The sequence below is a fragment of the Hylobates moloch genome, unplaced genomic scaffold (assembly GCF_009828535.3).
Source record: "Hylobates moloch isolate HMO894 unplaced genomic scaffold, HMol_V3 SCAFFOLD_5, whole genome shotgun sequence".
Lineage (NCBI taxonomy): Eukaryota > Metazoa > Chordata > Mammalia > Primates > Hylobatidae > Hylobates > Hylobates moloch.
The window spans coordinates 133,476,675-133,501,563 of record NW_026652280.1 but is presented as its reverse complement, the minus strand read 5'-3'; the positions used below and the strand labels follow the sequence as shown (position 1 = coordinate 133,501,563).

General features: G+C 40.0%; 1 protein-coding gene across 3 annotated transcripts in view; it reads left to right on the top strand.

The window, feature by feature from the left end:
* Positions 1 to 1,833: 1,833 nt before the first annotated feature.
* MTF2 (metal response element binding transcription factor 2) overlaps positions 1,834 to 24,889 on the top strand; it is a 60,494-nt gene continuing 37,438 nt past the window's right edge. For 2 of the 3 annotated variants that reach the window (XM_032155343.2, XM_032155342.2), the window contains exon 1: positions 1,834 to 2,082. In XM_032155343.2, coding sequence (XP_032011234.1) covers positions 2,078 to 2,082 — 5 coding nt within the window. In that variant the 5' untranslated portion in view covers positions 1,834 to 2,077. The remainder of the gene's footprint in view (positions 2,083 to 24,889) is intronic. The other variant, XM_032155344.2, reaches the window with a different exon arrangement.

The following is a 24,889-nucleotide window of genomic DNA, read 5'->3' as shown; positions in this document are numbered from 1 at the left end:
ACACTTTTTTTTTTGATAGAGGCATAATTTACTTCTCTAATGTATAAGGGATTAGAATGCTTTTGTGTAGCCAAAGAGCCTAAATTATTAGAGTTTCTGAGGTGGAAATGAATGCGTCTGAAGTATTGAATCACTGAAGATTTTGAAGTTGAGGCTTGGTGACCACTTTACAGAAATGTTGAGAAAAACTTAGACCAAACGTTCTCCAAAACAGATGTTCTATGATTAGCCTTAGCTGCACAGCAAATATATCTGTTTGTGCAATATCTTTATTAATTTTTGGACTGCATCTACTTTTTAATATTTTATTTATTTATTTACCTTAATGCCACGTTCCTGAATGGGAATGCATCTGCTTTTTTTTTGTTTTGAGATGGACTTTTGCTCTTGTTGCCTAGGCTGGAGTGCAATGGCACGATCTTGGCTCACCACAACCTCTGCCTCCTGGGTTCAAGCGATTCTCCTGTCTCAGCCTCCCGCGTAGCTGGGATTACAGGCATGTGCCACCACACCTGGCTAATTTTTGTATTTTTAGTAGAGACGGGTTTCTCCAAGTTGATCAGGTTGGTCTCGAATTCCCGACCTCAGGTGATCTGCCCGTCTCGGCCTCCCAAAGTGCTGGGATTACAGGCGTGAGCCACAGCGCCCGGCTGCATCCACTTTTTTTAAGTCAAAATTTTCCTCAGCCAACGTATGAAGGTCACTTAAGACGAATTTATGAGAGACGATGATCAGAATTGAAATAAAGTGAAACCTGAAAGGTAGTAGGTAAGTAGATACAGTGAGGGTATAGCAAGAAGACAGACTTAAAAGATTAGGACTATTATTCAGGAGAAGCAGAGGAGTGGAAGGGTACGACCACAATATTTAAAGTATTGAATGGTATTGGATAAAACGAATATGCTTATTTGCCAAATTCTGAGATCACAGGCTGAGGGAACCCCTTTTGAAGTATGAGCCAGATGAGCTTAGACCACAAGAGGTACTTTTTCAGAGAGAAAAAATATGGAGTTCACTATCCCTGTGACATTAATATGGGACAAAAATATAAAATGGTTTTTAAAATATTTTGACGAAATTATAAAGAAAGATTCCACACGTGGCTACTAAGAGGAGCTGGGTTGTATCTAGGTGTAAATTAAAGAGACAAGCATACAATCTCACAGCTTGTCAGTTGGGACCCCTGTAGGCAGCAGAATCTGGGCAGGCTAAGGGTCTGCACTAATAAACAATTCTGTTTTCTTAAACCATTTTGCAGGGGACTATTCTCAGATTTCATTACAACTAGGAAGGACTGCAAAGCGGGTAAACAGAAAACAACCTTTCACCCTTAGGAAAAAAATCGTCTGAAAGTCTTTCATAAAAGCAGCTCCTGATAAGGAGTTTGGGACTGGACAGTGAATCGCTGAATAAAATTTAATCTCGACATCCTGGGTCTTCTCCCCACTGAAGGAAATTCAAACAGCAGGCCTTAGGATGAAGGTAGAGGAAACGTGCTTCAGTTATGGTTTTCTCCAGGGAAAAGAAATCGGCCCAGCAAGATGCACAGAGGACCGTAACGACCACTCACACCGAAGGTCGCACACGACCCTTTCCGTATAACAGAGCCAGCCTGCTGACGATCAGGAGCTCAGTGTTCACTATTGTGTTAGCCCCGGCGGCGGAAGGACTGAGCCTCACTGCAACGTTAAAGAGTCCTTCTTTGTTCAGCCCCAGCCGGAGACGCAGGGCGCGGTGTTCCTCCGCGCTCGCCGCGCAGTCTCTGCCCCCCCGCGGCTTTGGAGAGCTGCCATTCGGCACCGGAGTCGCTCCGCGCTCCCAGAATGCACCGGCAGTCCGCGGGAAACCAAAATGGCGAGGGGCTGTATTGAAGTGGGCTGTGTTTGAGGCCGGTGTAAGAACGCTCATTCTACCCCCAACCCTTGTCTCCAAGGACCTCGGTTTGTGCGTGCATATGTGCCGGGTACCCGGTGGGGCGGGTGCCCAGTAAGTGCTCGGACTCGCAGGGGAAGCGCCCACGGGGACGGATTGGTTGTTTTTTCCTGTATGAAGCGGTTGGCACCACTGAAGTGACCGAATGAGGTGAGAGACCTTGGCCTGGGAACCGACTCTTCCGGAGGAGATGGGGGTGGGGGGAAAGGAGGAAGAAAGGAAGCAAGTATAAAAGGGAAAGATGGAGGACCAAGGTGGGGGTGGGGGCTCCTGTATGTGGGTGCCTTTGCGTTTATGTGTATATTGAAAAGAATAGATGAAGAGGAGTAGTCAGTTGAGCGTTGGAGAAAATAGGGACTAAAGGAGCGAGTAGGTCGTTGGGGGAGTCTGTTGGAGGAACAAGATGAAACGTTGAGACGGGGAAGCTGTGTTTGGAGGGCAGGAAGGAACCTGGGGGCGGGAGACGGTTGGAGGGGCAGGATGAACCTGGTGACGAGGGGGTGGGGAGCCGAGAGGAGGAGCCGTTGGGAAATGGGGGCTGAGGGAAACGTGGGGAGTAGAGTGGAGGGCTGCCTGGGACCTTAGCAGTGCGCAAAGGGAAGTAGCAGCTTGGAATCGGAGGGTGGAATTGTATGGAATTGGAGTAAAGGGGGTCGAGTGTAAGTGCTGGTAAGGATAAGGGGAACACACTGAAGTGGAGGTTGGAAGCACAACCTGAAAGCTTAAAGGGAAGCGGTGGGAGGGAAAGTGAGATGAGGGAAAGCTAGGTACCTTATATTTGGAGCTCACCAAAAATCTGAGGCCTTTCTTCTGTTTAATTAAACCTAACTCATATAATCTACATCTAGGATGTCGATTTGTATTGTATTCATTTTTACAACTGAGGTAATTGCGGCTTAAGGAGTTTTAACTAATTTGCCAAGATTTCTTAACATGTTTCGGTAGTGCCAGAACTCTAACTCTGTGTTTTACAATCTAGTGTCCTTGGTTGCTAGAATTTTTCTTTGGAAGCAATTAGAGGGAACAGATGGATTTATCGGGGTGATCTGACTAACAGCAAGGTTTGTGAACAATGGGAAAAGGCTTATGGAATGTTACTCTATTCTTTAAAACATTTAACTTTGGTTAAAGATAGAAACCGTGTAACACTAACTTAAATGTGAAAACCTAGCTAGGCCTGTGTGTAATACATAGGAAAGCACCATGTGAGGTCAGTACAGAGCTAGAAATATGTAAATAGTACCTGATTTAATTTGACTCCAGAACCTCCGGTGGTAATAGTAGTTACTTTCTCCTTCAGATCGATTCCATGTGACCCTCCTGTATACCTAGCCTACAAGCTGGTTTCAATTTCCGTGGTTTCATTCTCTCTTGGGAATTCCTTTTTTTTTTTTTTTCAGCAAATTTCAAAGATAATTGCATGTAGAAGTAGTTAATGTGGATAAAATGTAATTAAATTCATTAATAACCTTTTTAAGATTTGAAAATGCTTTAAAGGGAGCTGTTTTGACTGACGGTTTAAGTGCCCGATAGTTTAGTTATAACTTGAGAGGGAATACAAAATGACTGTTGTTTTTTCAGATTCCTAAATATAAAAATGTATTTGAATTCACATTTTAAAATTAGTTCACCTGCAGTTTTTTAAAGTGCTAAAAATGTTCTAAATATTTGAATTAAGAATGCACCTGCTTCCTGATACTACATTTGTAATGTTAGTAGGTATTAACGGAAATGTGTAACTATCAGGATGAAATGCATACACAGTTTTAGAACTAGTGGTACAGAAATCATCTCGTTAAGCCTTTTTTCTAGATGACACAATTATATTTAATAGTTCTTTAAATTATCCTCGTTGCCTCAAAGCTCTGTTAGGAAAGACATTCTGTGTATTTTACTGTGGGTCATTAACTCTTTGATTTCATGGATTATAAATATTCCTTTTTGTGGGATCTTTGAAGGATAATTTGCTTTGATCATTTTTCAGCATGATCTTTACATCTGACTTGAGGAAACTGGCAGTATATTGTTAATCTATATTTTAACAGAGAAATTTGCCTCTGAGGAGTTGCCATGACCAACATCTGTAGCTTGATGGTTCTGAAAGTAAAACTTAACTGCTGTTTTAGTTAGTCGACACTTCCATGAACGATCTTTGATGGTTAATATTTTTGTACTTTGTTTTCCCTGTTCTTCAGGAAAATTTGTTTATTGCTGTGAAATCCAGTATAACCATCCTAAATTGGAATGTAAAAGCTTCCCTGTGGATATTTCTTATATATTAGAGTAGTGCTATCTAGTGGAAATTTCTCCAGTGATGGCAGTGTTCTGTATCTGCTGTATCCAGTACAGTAGCCACCAGCTGCATGTGGGTATTGAACACTAGAAATGTAACTAGTGAGACTAAGAACTGAATTTATAATTTAATTCATTAAAACTAAAATTTAAATGGCCATATGTAGCAGTGCTACTGTATTGGACAGCACAGTATTAGGGGTTATTGCATCCATGTATTGAGGAATTGTTACATTCATTAACCATGGAAACCACAGGAATCCAAGGATGAGGAAATGCCTTAGAACTGAGGAAGTTCAGATTCTTCTTGTACATTTAAGATGAAGTATTCATTTTTACCACATACATGTCTTCTGTCATATTTCTGTTTTCATATAACATTGCAATCGAATAATGAAAGATAGTGCCCTCTCTAGTTTTTTTAAAATATAAGATTTTGCTTCCTGTGTCAAAAAACAACAAAAAATGGATATTAGGAACGTTTTGTTGTTTAAAAAAATTACTTTGTTTTTACACTTCGGTAAAAAAAACTTAAGGAATATTTCAAACATAATACAAAGTGAGCAGAATAGAATAGTGAACTTTTATGTATCCATTCTTTTTTTTTTCTCTGTAAAAAGAGACAGGGTCTTGCTCTGTCACCCAGGCTGGAGTGAAGTGGTGCTATCATAACTTGCTGCTGCCTCAAACTCCTGGGTGGAAGTGATCCTCCTGCCTTAGCCTGCCGAGTAGTTAGGACTACAGGTGCACACCACCACACCTGGCTAATTTTTAAATTTTTAATTTTTTTTTGTAGAGACGGGATCTTAACTGTGTTGTCCAGGCTGGTCATGAACTTCTGGCCTCAAGCAGTCCTCCTGCTGTGGCCTCCTAAAGTGTTGGGATTGAGCCACTGTGCCCAGCCCATTGTTTTTATTATTTTTTAAAGGTTTATTTTTAGGTAAAGTTTACATATATTGAAATGCACAAATCTTAACTGTACAGTTTTTAATAAGTTTTATTGAGATATAATTTATATACTGTAGTTATATGTACATAATTCACATGCGTTCTTTGAAGGCATACAGTTCAGTGATTTTTTTAGCATACTCACAAAGTTGTGCAGCCATCACCATTACTTAATTTCAGAATATTTTCATCATCCCAAAAAGAAAATCTTAATCCATTAACAGTCACTCCCCTTCACCCGTACGCTATCCTCTGGCAACCACTAATCTACCTTCTGTGTCTATAAATTTGCCTGTTCTGGACATTTCATATAAATGGAGTAGTACAATATGTGGCCTTTTATGTCTGGTTTCCTTCACTTAGCATGCCTGTATTAGTACATTCTTGCACTGTTATGAAGAAATAACTGAGACTGGGTAATTTATAAAGAAAATAATTTTGATTGGCTTATGGTTCCATAAGCCATACAGGAAGCATAGCTGGGGAGGCCTCAGGAAACTTCCTGTTGAAGTGGCCCCCTTAAAGTGGCCAGAGCAGGAGGATTAGAGATGGGGCCGGCGCTACATGCTTTTAAACAACCAGAGAACTCAGTATCATGAGAACAGCAGGGGGGGATATCTGCCTGCATGATCCAGTCGTTTCCCACCAGGGCCTTCCTCCAATGTTGGGGGTTACAATTTGACAGGAGATTTGGGTGGGAACACAAAATCTGAACTATATCGTTAATGTTTTCAAGGTACAGCCATGTTGTAGCATTTATAGTCACTTCATATCTTTTTAGGGTCAAATAATATTTCATTATATGAATATACCTTTTTTTGTTTGTCTACTCATCAGTTGATGGATGTTTGGGTTGTTCCCACATTTTGGCTATTATAAGTAATGCTGCAGTGATCATTCATGTATAGGGTTTGGGTGAACATGTTTTCGTTTCTCTTGGGTACACATATCTAGGAGTGAAATTACTGGGTCAGATGATAACTCGGATTAGTGTTTTGAGGAACTGCCAAACTGTTTTTCAAAGAGACTGCGCCATTCTGCAAGCTCACTAGCGATTATCTGGTGAGTGATTATCTCACCAGTTTATCCACATCCTCACTGATACTTGTTATTGTCTATCTTTTGATTATAACCATCCTAGGGTTTGAATTGGTATTTCATTGTGGTTTTGATTTGCATTTCACTTATGGCTAATTATATTGAGGATATTTCCACATACTTCTTGGCCATTTGTATACCTTCTTTGGAGAACTGTCTATTTAAGCCTTTTGCTCATTTAAAAAATGGGGCTGTCTTTTTATTCTTGAGTTATAAATGAGTTTTTCATATGTTTTGGATACAAGCCTTTTATCAGATATGATTTGCAGGCTTTTTTTTTTCCCCATCCTATGCATTGTCTTTTCACTTTCCTGATGGTGTCCTTTTAAGCACAGATATTCTTAATTTTGAGAAAGTTCAATTTATTCCTTTTTTTTTTTTGCTTATGCTTTTGATGCCATATCTAAAGAGCTTTATAGTTTTAGCTTCTACATTTAGGTCTGTCATCTATTTTGAGTTAATTTTTTATATATGGTGTGAGGTAGGGGTCCAGCTTCAGTGTTTTGCATGTGGATACCAGTTTTCTAGTACCAGTTGTTAAAAAAACCAATTCTTTCCTCACTGACTTGTGTTTGACAATCTTGTCAAAAATAAATTAACCATACATGTAAAAGTTTGTTCTTGGATCCCAGTTTTATTCCATTGATTTATGTGTCTGTACTTAGGACTGTACCATAACATTTTAATTACCATTACTTCATAGTAAGTTTTGAAATTGGGACGAGTGAATCCTCAAGTTTTTTTCTTTTAAAAAACAGTGTGGCTATTCTGGGTTCCTTTCACTTTTCCATGTAAATTTTAGGATCAATCTGTGAGTCTGTGCAAAAAACTCAGCTGGGATTTTGGTAGGTATTATATTGAATCTATAGATTGATTTGGGAAGACTTGCCATTTTAATATTATTAACATCTATGAACATGGGATGCCTTTCCAGTTATATAGATCTTATTTAATTTCTTTCTCTGACATTATTTAGTTTTCATTGTACAATTCTTGAACTTCGTCTGTTAAATTTATTTCTGAGCCAGGCACGGTAGTCCTAGCTATTCAGGAGGCTGAGGCAGGAGGATTGGGGTAGGAGGATTGCTTGAGCTTAGGAGTTTGAGACTTCAGTGAACTATGAGAGCTATGATGTGCCACTGCACTCCAGCCTGGGTGACAGAGCAAGGCCCTGTCTCTAAAAATGTAAGTATTAAAAGAAATACTTTGAACATATAGAAACAAAGTAAACCATTTTCCTTGATAAGATAAAGCATCACTTTCTCCTATCCTCATTTAATTTAAAGTTCTTATCAGTACTTGAACCCCACTGTTGATTCTCAGTTCTGAGGATTTTTTGATAGTAGTTAAAGAATTCTCCCATAATCAGGGAGATAGAAGGGTAGTTTGTGAAGCACTTATCTAGTACTAAAAATACTTTTAAAATTTCAAAGCATTGTCATTATAGTATAGTTATGGATCCTAATTACATTACCTTTTTTCTTTTTTTTTTTTTTTTTGAAATAGAGTCCAGGCTGGAGTGCAGTGCAAGCTCCGCCTCCCAGGTTCATGCCATTCTCCTGCCTCAGCCTCACGAACAGCTGGGACTACAGGTGCCCACCACCATGCCTGGCTAATTTTTTTGTATTTTTTAGTAGAGACGGGGTTTCACCATGTTGGCCAGGATGGTCTCGATCTCCTGACCTCATGATCCGCCTGTCATGGCTTCCCAAAGTGATGGGATTACAGGTGTGAGCCACTGCACCCGGCCTTTTTTTTTTTTTTTCCATTAAAAGAGACAGGGTCTCTTTGTTGCCCAGGCTGGAGTGCAGTGGCGTGATCATAGCTCACTGTACCCTCAAACTCCCAGGCTCAAGTGATCCTTCCACCTCAGCCTCCTGAGTAGCTAGGACTACAAGTGTATGCCACCACACCTGGCTAATTTTTAAAATACTCTGTAGAAACGGGGTCTTGGTATGTTGCCCATGCTAGTCTTGAATTCCTGGCCTCGAACAATCCTCCTGCTTTGGCCTCCTTAGGTGCTGGGATTACAGGCATGCCACTGGGCCCAGCCAGGGCCAGCTTTTAGCATCCATAGGTTCTATGGGTCGTACTGCAGAACTTGAGTATCTGTGGATTTTGTATCCTCAGGAGGTTCTGTGACCAGTGCCTTGTGGATACCAAGGGACAACTAAATAGCATATACATAAACCAGTAACACAGTCATTTGTTATCAGTATTATGTATTGTACATAATGAGTATATGTGTAAGACTTTATGCTACTGGCAGTGCAGTAGGTTTGTTTTATACCAAGAGCACTGCAAACACATTGTAAAGCACTGCATTACAGTGGTTACAAAGTCACTGGGTAATTTGAATTTTTCAGCTCCATTATAATCTTATGGGACCACTGTTGTATATGTAATGTGTCGTTGACCAAAGTGTTACTGTGTAGCACATGACTATGCTTAGAAGGAAGGATCAACTATGTAAATAATGGAGGAGGCCAGGCGCATTGGCTCATGCCTGTAATCCTAGTACTTTGAGAGGCTGAGGAGGGCGGATTGCTTGAGGCCAGGAGTTCGAGACCAGCCGGGCCAACATGGTGAAACCCTGTCTCTACTAAAAATACAAAAATATTAGCCAAGTGTGGTGGCACATGTCTGTAATCTCAGCTACTCAGGAGGCTGAGGTTCACTTGAACCCAGGAGGCGGGGGCTGCAGTGAGCTGAGATTGCACCACTGCACTCCATCCTGGGTGACAGAGCAAGACTCTGTCTCAAAAAAAAAAAAAGATGAGGAAGAAGGGCAATTTTGGTAGTAGGTACAATATGTATGAATGCCTTGGGTGGAAAAGATCTTGGTTTGTGAATAATTGATAGGCAGCCCCGGGTGAATCTTTTTTTTTTTTTTTTTGAGACGGAGTCTTGCTCTGTCACCCAGGCTGGAGTGCAGTAGCACGATCTCGGCTCACTGCAAGCTCTGCCTCCCGGGTTCACGCCATTCTCCTGCCTCAGTTTCCCAGTTTTGTTGGTGTTTGAAGAACTATTTATAAAGTCCTTTTGTATTCATCTATATGAGACTCTTAAATACAGAGCTTTGAAAATGTATACTATAGGCAACTGTCTTTGAACTTTTTCTTGTTGTGTCAAAATTGGGCAGACAGCTACAGGTTGAATATCCCTTATTTGAAATGCTTGAAACCAGAAGGTTTTGGATTTTAGACTTATTTGCATATACAAATGAGATGTCTTGGGGATGAGACCCAAGTTTAAACACAAAATTCATTTAAGTTTCATATACACGTTGTATGCTTAGTCTAAAGCTTATTTTTTCCTTCGGGACGCTGAATAAACTGTGTTGTGCCACCTGCGTTTTGACTACAACCTGTCATGAGGTCAGATGTGGAATTTTTCACGTGTGGTCAATGCTTAGAAAGTTTCAGATTTTGAAGCATTTCAGATTTTGGACTTTTAGGTTAGAGGTGCTCAACTTGTATTAGTATCTGAGGACACTTAACAACCAAGTTGAACCATCTGTAGAAATGCATCATTTCATCACTGGTAGATGACTTCAGTTAGACCTATAAAAAAGGCCTTAAGGCTGGGTGTGGTGGCTCACACCTGTAATCCCAGCACTTTGGGAGGCCAAGGTGGGCGGATCACCTGAGATCGGGAGTTCGAAACCAGCGTGACCAACACAGTGAAACCCCATCTCTACTAAAAATGCAAAAGTTAGCCAGGCGTGGTGGCGTGCACCTGTAATCCCAGCTACTCAGGAGGCTGAGGCAGGAGAATCGCTTGAACCCAGGAGGCGGAGGTTGCAGTGAATGGAGATGGCGCCATTGCATGGCAGCCTGGGCAACAGAGCGAGACTCCATATCAAAAAAAAAAAAAAAAAGCCTTAATGGCAAAATGTACTGTGGACAAGAGGCTGGATACTGTGGATACTGGTAGTGAATGGCCTGATTTCATTCACCATTTGCTAAATCTGAAAATATTCTTGGCCTTCCCTACTGTATGTGACCTCGGTTCATAATTGGGATCCAAAAGTGACAAATATCTAGAATAACTTTGTCTCAGAAATAGTATCACTTAACTGGGGTTTACCATAGTAGAGCCAAGTATTACCTATCTTTCTTTACAACTTTAAGGAAGTAATTTTACTTCTGAGTTCCAGATTTTTCATTTGTTAAACAGTAGTCTTCCCTTCCTATTTTATGGCATTATTAGGAGGAGAAAATGAGATGTGAATGCTTTTGAGAAAGTTAAACAGTATAGCAAGATGAAGATATTTTGAAGCCCTTATGATCCATATGCTCTACTACCTACCAAAGATCCAGTTCATACTTTTCTTTGTAGTGGTTGGAACTTTTAAAACTCTAGGGTATAGTTACTGGCTTGCAGCAAGAGCCTCTCAGTTCTCTTATTTCTTTCTCCTTGGTCTTAGGACCAGAGTCTGCAGGATTATAATGAAAATGCTGAACTTCCCAGTTCATCCTTGCCTGAATTGTTAGTGGAGGCTCATTTTATGTAGTGTAATCAACTGTATAAATTCTGGACTTGAACATGAATGTATATACCTGTACTTAATTCACATTTATCTGTGGTTTTTATGTATATTATTGGCCTTGTTGGTTTTGGTGTTTGAAGTCTGTAGTTAACCTTTCTTTGTTACTCATTGTATATGTGAGATAATATCAAGGATTCCTTTTGCACAAATAATTTAGATGGCTGTGGATATTGTGATGTAAAGATTTTACCAGTTGTCATATTGGCTTTTAAAAAACTCAGATATATTTTTGAAATCTATTACTGTTTCTAAATGTTTGGTATTTACCATTTTGAAAATACTTGATATGTTATATTTAACAATGTCATTTACAATTTTCTTTTTGAGACAATCTCACTTTCTTGCCCAGGCGGGAATGCAGTGGTGCGATCTCGGCTCACTGCAACGTCTGCCTCCTGGGTTCAAGCAATTCTCATGCTTCAGCCACCCAAGTAGCTGGTATTACAGCTGTGTGCCAACGTGCCTGGCTAATTTTTGTGTTTTTTAGTAGAGATGGGGTTTCACCACGTGGGCCAGGCTGGTATGGAACTCCTGACCTCAAGTGATCTGCCTGCCTCGGCCTACCAGAGTGGAGTGCTGGGATTACAGGCATGAGCCACCATGCCCAACCTCATTTACAATTTTTAAAAAAACTTAAGATCTGTATTTTTTATAGTTTATAAAAGTTTTTTTGTGATCACAAAAATACATGCTTTTGGCAGAAACATGTAAACATACAAAGATGTTCTATAAAACTGACTTTTTATCGTACATTTTAAGATATTTAAAAAATATTTTCTGTAATTTCATGAAGAGTACTAAAGCCACACTCACATTGTAAACACCTCTGTTCATTGATCTGTTAGGTGGTTAAGCTATTTTTAATTCTAGGGGGCTCAGGCTGAACTTGAGGTTGGGGAGGAGAATTTGCCTCTGCTTTTAATTGCAATTTTCAAGTGAGGTGAAAGTAAGTAAAATTCATAAGAGCTTTTTTGGCTTTTTAATTCTAGGTAAATACATAAATAAATTTGGGTCTCTGTAATAGAATATGTGCTTTTATAGGGTAGTGATATTTGCTTGATAAATGGAGGATTTACTTACTAGTGTGTGTATTGATAAATACAGACTTTGATTGGTTTATTCAAGAGAGATTTTTAAGTCCCTACTTTATGCCATACCTTGAAAAGTTTTAGAATTCCAGTGATGAGCAAAATGTTTACTTTCAATTGTAATTCAAAATGCAAATTCCACTTGTTTACATGGAGTTATTAGATTGTAAATTTCTAGAAAATTGTTTGATTCTGCCTTAAAAAAATAAGAGAGATGGAGCCTCTCAAGAGTGCAGTGGTACAATCACAGCTCTCATACTTCACTGTATCACTGTAGCGTTTGAACTCCTGGGCCCAGGCTATCTTCACACTTCAGCCTCCCAGGTAGTTGGGACTACATGCTCTCACCGCTATGCCTGGCTTAATATTTTCATTGTTTTAGAGATTGTGTGTGTATGGGGATCTTGTTATGTTGCCCAGGCTGGTCTTGAACTCCTAGCCTCAAGTGATGTTCCTGTCTCAGCCTCCCAAGTATTAATAGCTTGATTGTACTTTTTTTTTTTTGAGGTGGAGTCTCACTCTGTCACCCAGGCTGGAGTGCAGTGGCACAATCTTGGCTCACTGCAACTTCAGCCTCCAGAGTAGCTGGGATCTCAGGTGTGCACCACCACGCGTGGCTAATTTTTTTTTTTTTTTTTTTTTTTTTGAGATGGAGTCTCGCTCTGTCCTCCAGGCTGGAGTGCGGTGGCGCGATATCGGCTCACTGCAAGCTCCGCCTCCCAGGTTCACGTCATTCTCCTGCCTCAGCCTCCGGAGTAGCTGGGACTACAGGAGCCCGCCATCACGCCTGGCTAATTTTTTATATTTTTAGTAGAGATGGGGTTTCACCATGTTAGACAGGATGGTCTCCATCTCCTGACCTCGTGATCTGCCCGCCTCAGCCTCCCAAAGTGCTGGGATTACAGGTGTGAGCCACCATGCCTGACCAATTTTTGTATTTTTAGTAGAGATGGGGGTTTCTCCATGCTGGCCAGGCAGGTCTCGAACTCGACCTCAGGTGATCTGCCCTCCTTGGCCTCCCAAAGTATTGGGATTACAGGCGTGAGCCACCGTGCCTGGCCAATTTTTATATTTTTAGTAGAGATGGGGGTTTCTCCATGCTGGCCAGGAGGGTCTGGAACTCCTGACCTCAGGTGATCTGCCTGCCTTGGCCTCCCAAAGTGCTGGGATTACAGGCATGAGCCACCGTGCCTGACTGATTGTACTATTAATATATCTTTTACACAGAAGATTTAGGTTTAATCATCAATGTATGAAAGTAAGAGAGTAGGATTGTTAGAATATGAATATTCTTGATAATTTATTTTTCCTAGTTTTTGTTTTGTTTTGTTTTGTTTTTGAGACGGAGTCTCACTCTGTCACCCAGGCTGGAATGCAGTGGCATGATCTCGGCTCACTGCAAGCTCTGCCTCCCGGGTTCATGCCATTCTCCTGCCCCAGTCTCCCCAGTAGCTGGGACTACAGGCGCCTGCCACCATGCCCGGCTAATTTTTTGTATTTTTAGTAGAGACGGGGTTTCATCGTGTTTGCCAGGATGGTCTCCGTCTCCTGATCTCATGATCCGCCCGCCTCGGCCTCCCAAAGTGCTGGGATTACAGGCGTGAGCCACTGCGCCCAGCCTATTTTTCCTAGTTTTAACAATTTCTCCATTTTTGTAACCAGTAGCTTGTATGAATGTTCAAACATTTTTTTGCCCCTAAAACTTTTTTGACCTTTTTGAGGAGCTAAACTTTTAGAATAAGCTAAACTCAGCCTGTTACTCCTCACTTCTAAACCCCATGCAGTCTGGCATTTGAAGTCAGTGCTCGTATGTGACGTTTGAATTGTTATATTCAATAAACAGTTTTTATTACTCATTTTACTTAACCCGTGTGGTACATCTGGTATACTACTACTTAGTTGTATTTTCTCATTTTTTTGGTAATATTTTACTCTCTGGGTTATCTTTGTATTTCTCTGGTGATGACTTTTCCTCAGGATACTTTTATAAAAAAGCATTTTAAATTTTGTATTTAAAACATTTTTAAAACATGGCAATACAAGATCTTGCCATGTTGCCCAGACTGGTTCTCAAACTTCTGGCCTCAAGCAGTCCTCCCACTTCAGCCTCCCAAAGTGCTGGGATTATAGGCGACAGCCACTGTACTTAGCCCCTCTGGAGTTGTTTGTCCATCATTCAAATAAGAGTTTTCCAGAGATTCCTATACTTACGTTTCATGAACCGTTAACTGGTGGGGTGGAGATAGTGTACTGACAAGATTGCCAGCGTTTCATTTTAGAAAGTAAGAATGTTTTAAACTGTGACCACCATCATTGCATAAAAGATACTTACATTTAAGAATATAGGAAGGATATGCCCTCAAAATACAGAGTGTTCTTTTAAGTTAACTAAATTAAATACTGAATACATTGTTCTTGCTTTTCTTACTTTGCTGTAGATCGGTACTGGTTTATGGACTTGAGTTGAGAACCACTGCCTTAAAACAATTGTTTCTTGAGCTGTTTTAAGGAAAGGGAGTGTGGAGTTTCTGTTGTCTCATGTCAGAGAAAACTATAAAGTATTTCTTAACATATCAAAATCTCCAAGAAGTCCTTTTGTGAAAAAGCCCCACAGTTTACCTGGTTACTGGGATGTCTTCTACTTTTTCTTTGATAATTTTTTCCCCACCTTTTTTCTATTTTCATATGCTGGATGTCTTAGATTGAGCCTTTGGTTGTCTTAATCTGTTTTCTCTTATTATCTATGTTTGGTTTTTGTTCTCTTGAAATTTTTATTTTGGCTATAATTTTATTTCTTAGAGCCCCTTATTATTTAATGGATATAATATTTTCTCAGATCTCTGAGGATATTAATTGGTTATTGAAACAGTTTTTTCACATACCAACTATTAACATTCTTTAGAACTAGTATTTCAGAGAATATCCTTTTGAAACACTACCATGGATGTTGATGTTACCAAGGGTTTGTCTTCACTGCTTTTAGCATTTTCTATCTTTTAAAAAGTAAATTTGGAATATTTAATGGCATGCTACTTGCTAAAAGTTTAAAACATCAGATAATTTTGAAATTAAAAGGCTTTTTACCAAAACAATGGAGTTTCTTGTCTGTTTCCTCCACCGCTTCCCACTCCTTAGAGACAATAACTTTTAACCCTTAGCTAATTCTTTATATCTGTAAATAAAATAGCACTGCATTTAGATTCATCAATTTTATATATTTTTTATAATGTTAGATGAGAATGAATGAGGAGAGGAATAAGAGGGTAAGCTTTCTCTATAAATATATTCTCTATAACATAATGTTAGATGAAACATAATGTTATAGAGAAAGCTTTCTCTATAAACATGTTAGATGAGAAAGAAATTCATTGCTCCTCTCCTCATTCTTTCAATATAGTTATATAAAACATTTTAAACTGTTTTCATTTGTGAGTATATAAAAATTGTTTACATATGAAGAACCATGTAGAATATGGTACCACAAAGTAGTGGTGAGGGTTAGTTAATGCTTGTAAAGAATTTAGAGGCCGGGTGCGGTGGGTCACACCTGTAACCCCAGCACTTTGGGAGGCCAAGGCGGGCAAATCACGAGGTCAGAAGATCGAGATCATTTTGGCTTGCACGGTGAAACCCTGTCTCTACTAAAAATACAAAAAATTAGCCGGGTGTGGTGGCACACGCCTGTAATCCCAGCTACTCGGGAGGCTGAGGCAGGAGAATCGCTTGAACCCGGGAGGCAGAGGTTGCAGTGAGCCGAGATCACGCCACTGCACTCCAGTCTGGGCGACAGAGTGAGACTCTGTCTCAAAAAAAAAAAAAAAATTTAGAATAGTGTCAAACACTTGTTAGCTGTTATTTCTAGATTTACATTTTTTTCTTATACAACTGTGTTTAAAAATTGCCTCATTAAAAAACAAAATTTGCCTAGTTTTCTTTGAACATTAAAATCGTCATACATCTTCAGCTGTTCCACAAAATGTCTCACAGTGCACTTTTCCACAATGTCAATCTGTCATATAATTTATCAGTGCCATTTATTTTTCTTAGAGATATCCTCCTGGAGTTCTTCTGGAGTTCCGCTCTAATTTGGACTGGTTCTCTAGACCTGCTGCATGGAAGTTGTCTTGGGGCTTTCCTTTACCATCATCCTGGGAATTCCTTTCTCTTCCCTTCTGTGTGACATACCTTGCATTCTGTGCCTGCCTTTTATTTGGTTTACTCCGTCTGTTTAGTTTTATTAAGCTCAAATAAAGTGTGCTTGGGGGATAAATCTTTAAATACTTTATATGGCTGAAAGTGTTCTAATTTTCACACTCACACATACACTCTCTTTTTCTAAAATTACATTTTAGAGATAGGGTCTCTCTGTGTTGCCCAGGGTGGAGTGTAGTGGCTATTCACAGGCATGATCATAGTACACTACAGCTCTGAACTAGGCTCAGGCGATCCTCCTGCCTCAGCCTCTGGAGTAGCTGGGACTACAGGAATGTGCCACCGTAGGCCAGCTTTACTTACTCTTTTTAGTCCCTTGATTGATAATTTGACTGGTTATAAAGTTGATTTTCACCCAGAATTTATTTTTCATTCAGATTTTTAAGTGAATAGTTCCACTGTCTTCTGACTTGTAATATTGCTGTAATGATTATTATTCTCAGTCCCTTTTTAGTTGCCCTTTTATCTCTTTGTAAACGTAGTATCTTTGTCCTTGATTTTCTTAGAACAGGTCTTTTTTATTCAGTTTGCTGGACACTTGTGGCCTTGTCAATCTGGGTACTTCTTTCAGTACTGGGATGTTTTCTTCTACTTTGATAATTTTTTCTCCACTTTTTTTCTGTTTTCACATGTTGGATATTTCTGATTGGTCCTCTAATTTTCTTAATCTGTTTTCTCTTATTTTCTATCTTTGTTATATAAGGTGAAAACTTTTGTGATCACCCCAGGGTCAAAAATAGAACATTGCCAGCTAACCCAGAAACCCACATTGGCAACCCTTTCATCCCCCAGATAATCTCCATCGTGACTTCTATGGTGATTATTTTTTCTTTGTAGTCTTATTATTCAGATATGCATTTTGAGGATTGTAGTTTAATTTGCTAGTTTTAAAATATATGTTCTAAGATTTTTTTCAATTACAGGTTCTATCTTAGATCTTGCCTCTTTTTTTCTGTGCAGTTTATTTGTGGGAGAAACCAGGTCATTTGTCATGTACATTTCCTAACCTGTATTTTGCTGTTGCATCCCCACTGTGTAGTTGAACACATTTGAACACATTTCTCTGCATTTACTATAAATTGATGTCTAGATCTAGAGGCTTACCAGGTTCAGGTTTGCCTTTTGAGGGGGTGGGGTGGGCAAGACTATTTCACATGTGCTGTGTGTTCTCCCATCAGGAAGCATGTAATGTTTCTCTTGCTGTGCTCTTGGCAGCTACTGATGCTCAGTGCATAGATCTGTTTATTCATTAGGTGTTGCAAAATGGTGATTTAAAACATTTTCTTTTTCATTTATTGGCTTGAATATATTTATAGAGAAAGTTTACTTCTATTTTCAGCTGGCACCTTACCTGTTCCCCTCTCTGTGCCTTGTATTTCCCTTGATTCAATTCCTTGAAAGAATAAACATTCCATATTCTGATGGGATGGACAGGGTAGGAGATGTGACTTGGGGGTTCCAAGTGTCTTTTTTTTCAGACATGGTCTTGCTCTGTTACCCAGGCTGGAATACAGTGGCTGGATTATATAGCTCACTGCCGCCTCAAACTCCTGGGCTCAAGTGATCCTCCCACTTAAGTGTTCTGAGTAGCTGGGAAGCTGGGACTATAGGCACATGCCACATGCCTGAGTAATTAAAAAAAATTTTTTTGTAGTGGTGGGGTCTCCTTATATTGACCAGGCTGGTTGTGAACTTCTTGCCTCAAGTGATCCTCACCTGGCTTCCAAGTGTCCTTTTATACCAACTTCTACATATTTCTTCATTCTTTTTATTTTATTTTTGAGATGGAGTTTAGCTCTTGTCGCCGAGGCTGGAGTGCAATGGTGCAATCTTGGCTCACTGCAACCTCCGCCTCCTGGGTTCAAGCGATTCTCCTACCTCAGCTTCCCAGGTAGCTGAGATTACAGGAGTCCGCCACTACATCCAGCTGATTTTTGTATTTTTAGTAGAGACGGGGTTTCACCATGTTGGCCAGGATGGTCTCGAACTCCTGACCTCAGTGATCCGCCCACATTGGCCTCCCAAAGTACTGACTGGGATTACGGGTGTGAGCCACCCTGCCTGGCTATTTCTTCATTCTTTTTTTTTTTTTAATTTTATTTATTTTTATTTTTTTTGAGATGGAGTCTCACTCTGTCACCCAGGCTGGAGTGCAGTGATGTAATCTCAGCTCAGTGCAACCTCCACCTCCCGGGTTCAAGCGATTCTTCTGCCTCAGCTTCCTGAGTAGGTGGGACTCCAGGTGCATGCCAACATGCCCAGCTAATTCTTGTATTTTTAGTAGAGATGGGGTTTCACCATATTGGCCAGGCTGGTTTCAAACTCCTGACCTTGTGATCTGCCCACCTTGGCCTCCCAAAGTGCTGGGATTGCAGGCGTGAGCCCCTGCACCCGGTCTATTTCTCCATTCTTTTTTTTTTTTTTTTTTTTTTTTTGAGACGGAGTCTCGCTCTGTCGCCCAGGCTGGAGTGCTGTGGCGCGATCTCGGCTCACTGCAAGCTCCGCCTCCTGGGTTCACGCCATTCTCCTGCCTCAGCCTCTCTGAGTAGCTGGGACTACAGGCGCCCGCCACCACGCCCGGCTAATTTTTTGTATTTTTAGTAGAGACGGGGTTTCACCGTGGTCTCGATCTCCTGACCTCGTGATCCGCCCGCCTCGGCCTCCCAAAGTGCTGGGATTACAAGCGTGAGCCACCGCGCCCGGCCCTATTTCTCCATTCTTAATGCTCCCACTTGACCTCTGTCTTTTGAGTCTTGTGTCAACAATTCTTTAGTCTTTTGAGGTTCTGTAGAGCAATGGATTTGCTTCTCATTCCTCATTGTTCTTTTCAGCTGACACTTATGTTTAATTTTCTTCCTTATTTTCCAAGCATTCATTCTTCCATCTGCCTTCCATCTTCATATATTGTGATTTAGAATTTCACATGTAACATGAATGTGGAACATCATGTATGGTTGAAGATGGAGTGTGTTTTAATTTTTTCTTTTCTCTTTGTTTTGTCATGAAAAGGAGCAAATAAATCTTTACTCTCCTATCTTAATACAGCAAAGTCCTACTCATCTCATTTTCACTTCTCATTTCTATCCAGGGCCCCAAATACGTATTATTAATATGTTACAACTTCTAAATCTTCACTTCCAAACCAGATTTTCTGAGCTGTGGATCTTAATAGCCAGCTGCTTCCTAGACTTCATGAATAATCTTTCCCAAATGTTTTCCAATTTTATTAATTTTTTCAGAGGACCAGCTTTTGGTGCCATTTGTTCTGTCATATGCTTTTTTCTTTTCTCCTGCGTTAATTTTTGTTCTTTTATTTTTCTACTTTTTGGGGGCTTATTTTCTTTTTTCTTCCTTCAACATGAGATAGCTACTCAATTCATTAACTTTTTTTTCTTTTCTATTATATGTATTTTGAGACTTATCTCTCCAACTACTGCTTTAGCTGCATCCCACAAGTTTTTAATATGTGCTTTTTGTTGTTCAACTTCGAATACTTGCTAATTTCCGTTATGATTTCTTCTTTGGCCCATGGATTATTTAAAAGTGTATATTTTATTTTTATTTATTTATTTATTTATTTTTTTTGGAGACAGGGTCTCGTTCAGCTTCCCAGGCTGGAGTGCAATGGCGTGATCATGGCTCACTGCAGCCTTCATCTCCTGGGCTCAATTGATCCTCCTGCCTCAGCCTCCTGAGTAGCCGGGCCTGCAGACATGCAGCACCGTGCCTGGCTAATTTTTAATTTTTTGTAGAGATGCGGTTTTACCATGTTGCCTAGGCTGGTCTCGAACTCCTGAGCTCAAATGATCTGCCAACCTTGGCCTCCCAAGGTGCTGGGATTACAGGCCTGAGCCACTGCACCCGGCCTAAAAGTGTATGTCTTGATTTCCAAACTTTTAAGTTATCTTTTTATTGATTTTGGAGTCTTACGGCATTGTAGTCATAAAATACATGCTGTATGATTTTATAGCTTAAAATTTGTTGAGACTTGCTTTATAGATCAGTATATGGTCAGTTTTTGTAAATATTTTGCCTAGCAGACGTCCTTTCTTGGATGAAAGAGATGATTTAAACTTGCTACTACTTTCCTCCTAATTTCCCCCATACCATCTTCCCAGTTTCCCAAGTTAAAAACTTGGGAGTTGTTCTGAATTTCTCCTTTGCTGTCAATACCACATAAAGTTAATTCTTAATGACTGTCTGTTTTACTTTTAAATTATTTATTGTTATAAGAGTGATGCCATGATTATTTTTAAAAACTTGGAAAATATAAAGTATGAAAATTAGGTTACTTAAAACCCTACTATCCAGGGATTTTTTAAAATTCCAATTTCTTCTTGGCCTGATTTCAGGTTTTTCCTTTCTTTTTTTTTGAGATGGAGTCTCAGTCTGTCGCCCAGGCAGGAGTGTAGTGGTGCGATCTCAGCTCACTGCAACCTCTGCCTCCCGGGTTCAAGCAGTTCTCGTGCCTCAGCCTCCTGAGTAGCTGGGATTACAGGTGCATGCCACCATGCCTAGTTACTTTTTGTATTTTTAGTAGAGACGGGGTTTCACCTTGTTGGCCAGGCTGGTCTCGAGCTCCTGACCTTAAATGATCTGCCCGCCTCAGCCTCCCACAGTGCTGGGATTACAGGCATGAGCCACCACGCCTGGCCCTTTTCTTATTAATAGATTATTGCAGATTTATTTGGGTTCCCATCGTTTTCTCTCTTTTGCATAGTGTTTGTTTATTCAGCCAGTATTGAGAATCGATGTGTGCCAGGTACAGGGGATATATAACAGTAAATAAGACAAAGAGGCAATGTCTCTACTCTTATAGCTTGGTCTTTTTTCGTTTGTTCATGTTATCTATGCCCCTTTCTCTCTAATTTGAGCTGCAGTTATACTGCAGTTTTGTTCCTAGAAAAGTGTGTGTTGTCTCATGACTTTGTGCCTTTACATATGTTCGCTAGGCTTATGAAGTCCTCTCTAAGGTTCATCTCTGAAACTACTACTCATCCTTTAAGTCTATAGTTAAAAGCTAAGTCTTGATGAAGTTTTGTTTGTCCCTGTCTTTTGCTTCTGGATAGATCAGATATTTTTCTTATAGGAATTACACTGCATATAGTTTTTTTGGTGTGCACATGTGTTTCTCTACAAAGGCTATGTTCCTTGGTGGTATGTACTGTATCTTTCCACATTTGTCTCTCTTAACACCTGGCATGGTACCTGGCATATAGCAGGCATTGTATATTTGTTGAATGACCAGAGCCATTGAGTTTAAATACAATAATCATGTTTTCCTTAACTCTCATTGGACTCTTATTATAAAATGATTTGGGGTATGGATGTTTTGGTTGGTTAAAATGTTCTGTTTAATTAAAGTATACTCTGAGATACCAGTTTTCAAATATAAGTTGTCAGTAGGTTAGGAGACAAATTATATATGTTGGTTGTTTATAAGAAGGCTGCATTTTTGCATATGAACCATTACAAATAGGAATTGGGATTCCAAGTCAGTTGGTCTGTAATTTGTAATATAGTTTATATGCAGTATTTATGATACTTAATACCTACTGTAATGGTTTCAAAATTTTAACTTTGTTCTCTAATGAATGTGTTTCTTCTCAGTGTTGCCCAGTTGTAAAACTAGGGTATCTGCTAATTCTGAGCCACTAGTAGCAACCCCTGACCATGGGTTCCAGCAAGGTGAGGGATGAGAGGATGACATTTACAGATGGTAAGAGGGGGATGTTTGTCTATATCGTAAACAGATGGACACTACCCACCTATACCCGGTTGTCTAGCCCCTCAGGTAAAGAATGTAGAGAGGGTTTTTACATTGATAAGGTCCTGAAGAAAGACCTCCATATTTTGGCAGAGTTTGTCAGTCTAAGTGTTGCCTCCCTACCTGATCACACTAAGGCAAAGCTCACCTCTCTACAAATGCTGCATCATATGTGAAGAGATCCCATGTAGATTTATATAACCTCAATCTTAACTGTCACTGGACAACTAAGGGCCACTAAATAGTTGAGGAAAGCCTGCTGCATCAAAGGAGAGTCTAAGATAAACAGAAAAACAAATGAAAGGATTTACCAAGAGCTGGACAGTATGATTGAAAGAAGACCTTATGCCTAGACACATCATTATGAAATTTTAAGACATTAAGGATAAATGAAGATCCTAGAAACTTTCTGAGGAAAAAATGGTAACCTATAAAGGATTAAAAGTCAGAGTGGCATCAGATTTTTCATTATGAATGCTGAGTGTAGTAGAGGAATATTATCAAACTTCCGAGGGAAGTGTTCAACATTCAATATTTTCAACATTAAATTCTGTATCTGGGAAAGTATTGGTCAATTGTGAGGGTGGGATTGAAATAGGTATACAAGGTTTATATAGTCTTCTGTTGTAAGCCACTGCTCCAGCAAAGTAATATGGGATCTAGAAAGCAGAGTGATAAGGGGAACTTACAAGATGACAAGAGCAAGGCTTAGAGGATAGTCATTCTAGATTGGCACAGGAACATGGAAAGCTTTAGAAGCAGGAGTTACATGTGGAAAAAAGATTTGAAATTATCATTGACAGTTTGAAACAGGAGGCAACAAAAGGATATATTAAGCAATTTTGGGAAAAATGGAAAGTGAATAAGAAAGGATATTTAATAAGGGCATGCCACTTATCTTTGCATGACCAATATTTACACATTGTACAATAAGTAAAACTTACTGATTTAGTGAAAATAGTTCAATAAGATTTGTAGAGGATGGGAGGTAGCAAATAGGAGTTGGCATAAGATGTGAATTATCAACTTCAATAGCAAGAAGTCAGATTTGAAGTTGATCAATTTAAAAAGAGAAGTATAAACACATTATTTGTAAATATGAGGGTACCTTCAGAAGGCATAGCTGAAAGAGTTAAAAAAAAAAAACCCACTTGCCTCTGAGAGTAAGACTGGAATATTAGAAGTGGTGGAGTGAGGAACTAGTGATTTTCACCTTAATTTTTTTCTATACTATTTGCTATTTTTCTCAAAAACCACATATGTGGCATTCTGGTTTCTTTTGTTTTTTTGTTGTTTTTCTGAGACAGAGTCTGGCTCTGTCGCCCAGACTGGAGTGCAGTGGCATGGGAGGCTCACGGCAAGCTCCGCCTCCCAGGTTCACGCCCTTCTCCTGCCTCAGCCTTCTGAGTAGCTGGGACTACAGGCGCCTGCCACCACGCCTGGCTAATTTTTTTGTATTTTTAGTAGAGACGGGGTTTCACTGTGTGTTAGCCAAGATGGTCTCGATCTCCTGACCTCGTGATCTGCCTGCCTCGGCCTGCCAGAGTGCTGGGATTACAGTCGTGAGCCACCGCCCTCAGCTTTGTATTGTTTCTAAAACTAAGAAGTAGAGTAGAGCTGGCCTTTAAGCTGCTTGCTTTATGCTTTCTGTCCTTTAGGTTCAACCCTGGTTCTCTTTGACTTTCTACTTTCAGGGAAACCTCAACCAGAAAGAAGGCAATGAATCTCCGGCTTCATTTTACATACCTGTCTCAAGAGATAAAAGAGAATTCCTTCTTCATAGCTTTAATGCAGTGCCAAGCTTAAGCAGATTACCTGTCGCTTCCTTTATACCTGGGCCTTACTTTGGCCCTGTTTGGCCTCATGAATTTGACTTTATCTGTATGAAAGTTTTCACCAAAAATAGCATTTTTCTTAGGTTATATTATATCCTTCACATGCGATTAACCACATATTTGCTACTTTTCCCAGGGAAGGGAAGAAATTGTGGGCATGGGAAAGATGGCAACTAAGAATTGAGATAGTTCTTTATTTAGTTCACTAGGAGAACAAATTGAGGAATGGATTGGGAAGAATTAATCCATTTTCCCTAAGCCACACTACTTCTGAATTAAACATCCAGTTTTCAAGTTCTTGAATCAGGGTCTTATTTATTCTGGGGTAGTAAACCAAGAAAGAGTTACTGGCTTGAACACTTGGTCTCAAGGGAAGAAACTTATTTGTCCAGGCAATCTCTTTCAAGATGTATATCACTAGCAGTGATACAGTGGTAGTGACTATGAGCCCTCTCTCCCAATCTTTTTATTGAGTTAAAATACATGTAACAAAATTTACTATCTTAACCTTTTTTTTAAGGAGATAAGGTCTCACTCTATTTCCCAGGCCGGAGCACAGTGGTGTGATTCCAGCTCACTGCAGTCTCGAACTCCTGAGCTCAAGTGATCCTGCAGCTATGTGCCATCACGCCTGGCAAATTTTTAAAAAATTTTCTGTAGGAATGTGGTCTTGCCATGTTGCTCAGGCTGGTTTTTTTTTTTTTTTTTTTTTTTTGAGACAGGGCCTCTCTCTCTGTTACCCAGGCTGGAATGCTGTGGTGCAGTCACAGCTCACTGTAGCCTCGACCTCTCAGGCTCACGCAATTCTCCCATCTCAGCTTCCTAAGTAGCTGGGACTATAGGCACATCCCACTACGTCTGGCTGATTTCAAAGAAATTTTTTGTAGAGCCTGGATCTTCTGTTGCTTAGGCTGGTCTTGAACTCCTGGCCTTAAGCAGTCCTCCCGCCTTGGCCTCCCAAAGAGCTGAAGTTACAGGTGTGAGCCACAATGCCTGGCCCATCTTAACCAATTTTTAGTGTACAGTTCAGTGATATTAAATACATTGAGCCATCTCCATAACACTTTTTACCTTATTAAACTGAAACTATATGCCTGTTATATAATAACTACCTCTTTCTCCCTCCCCTCAATCCCTGGCTGCTTAAACAGGAGAGGCAGTTTGA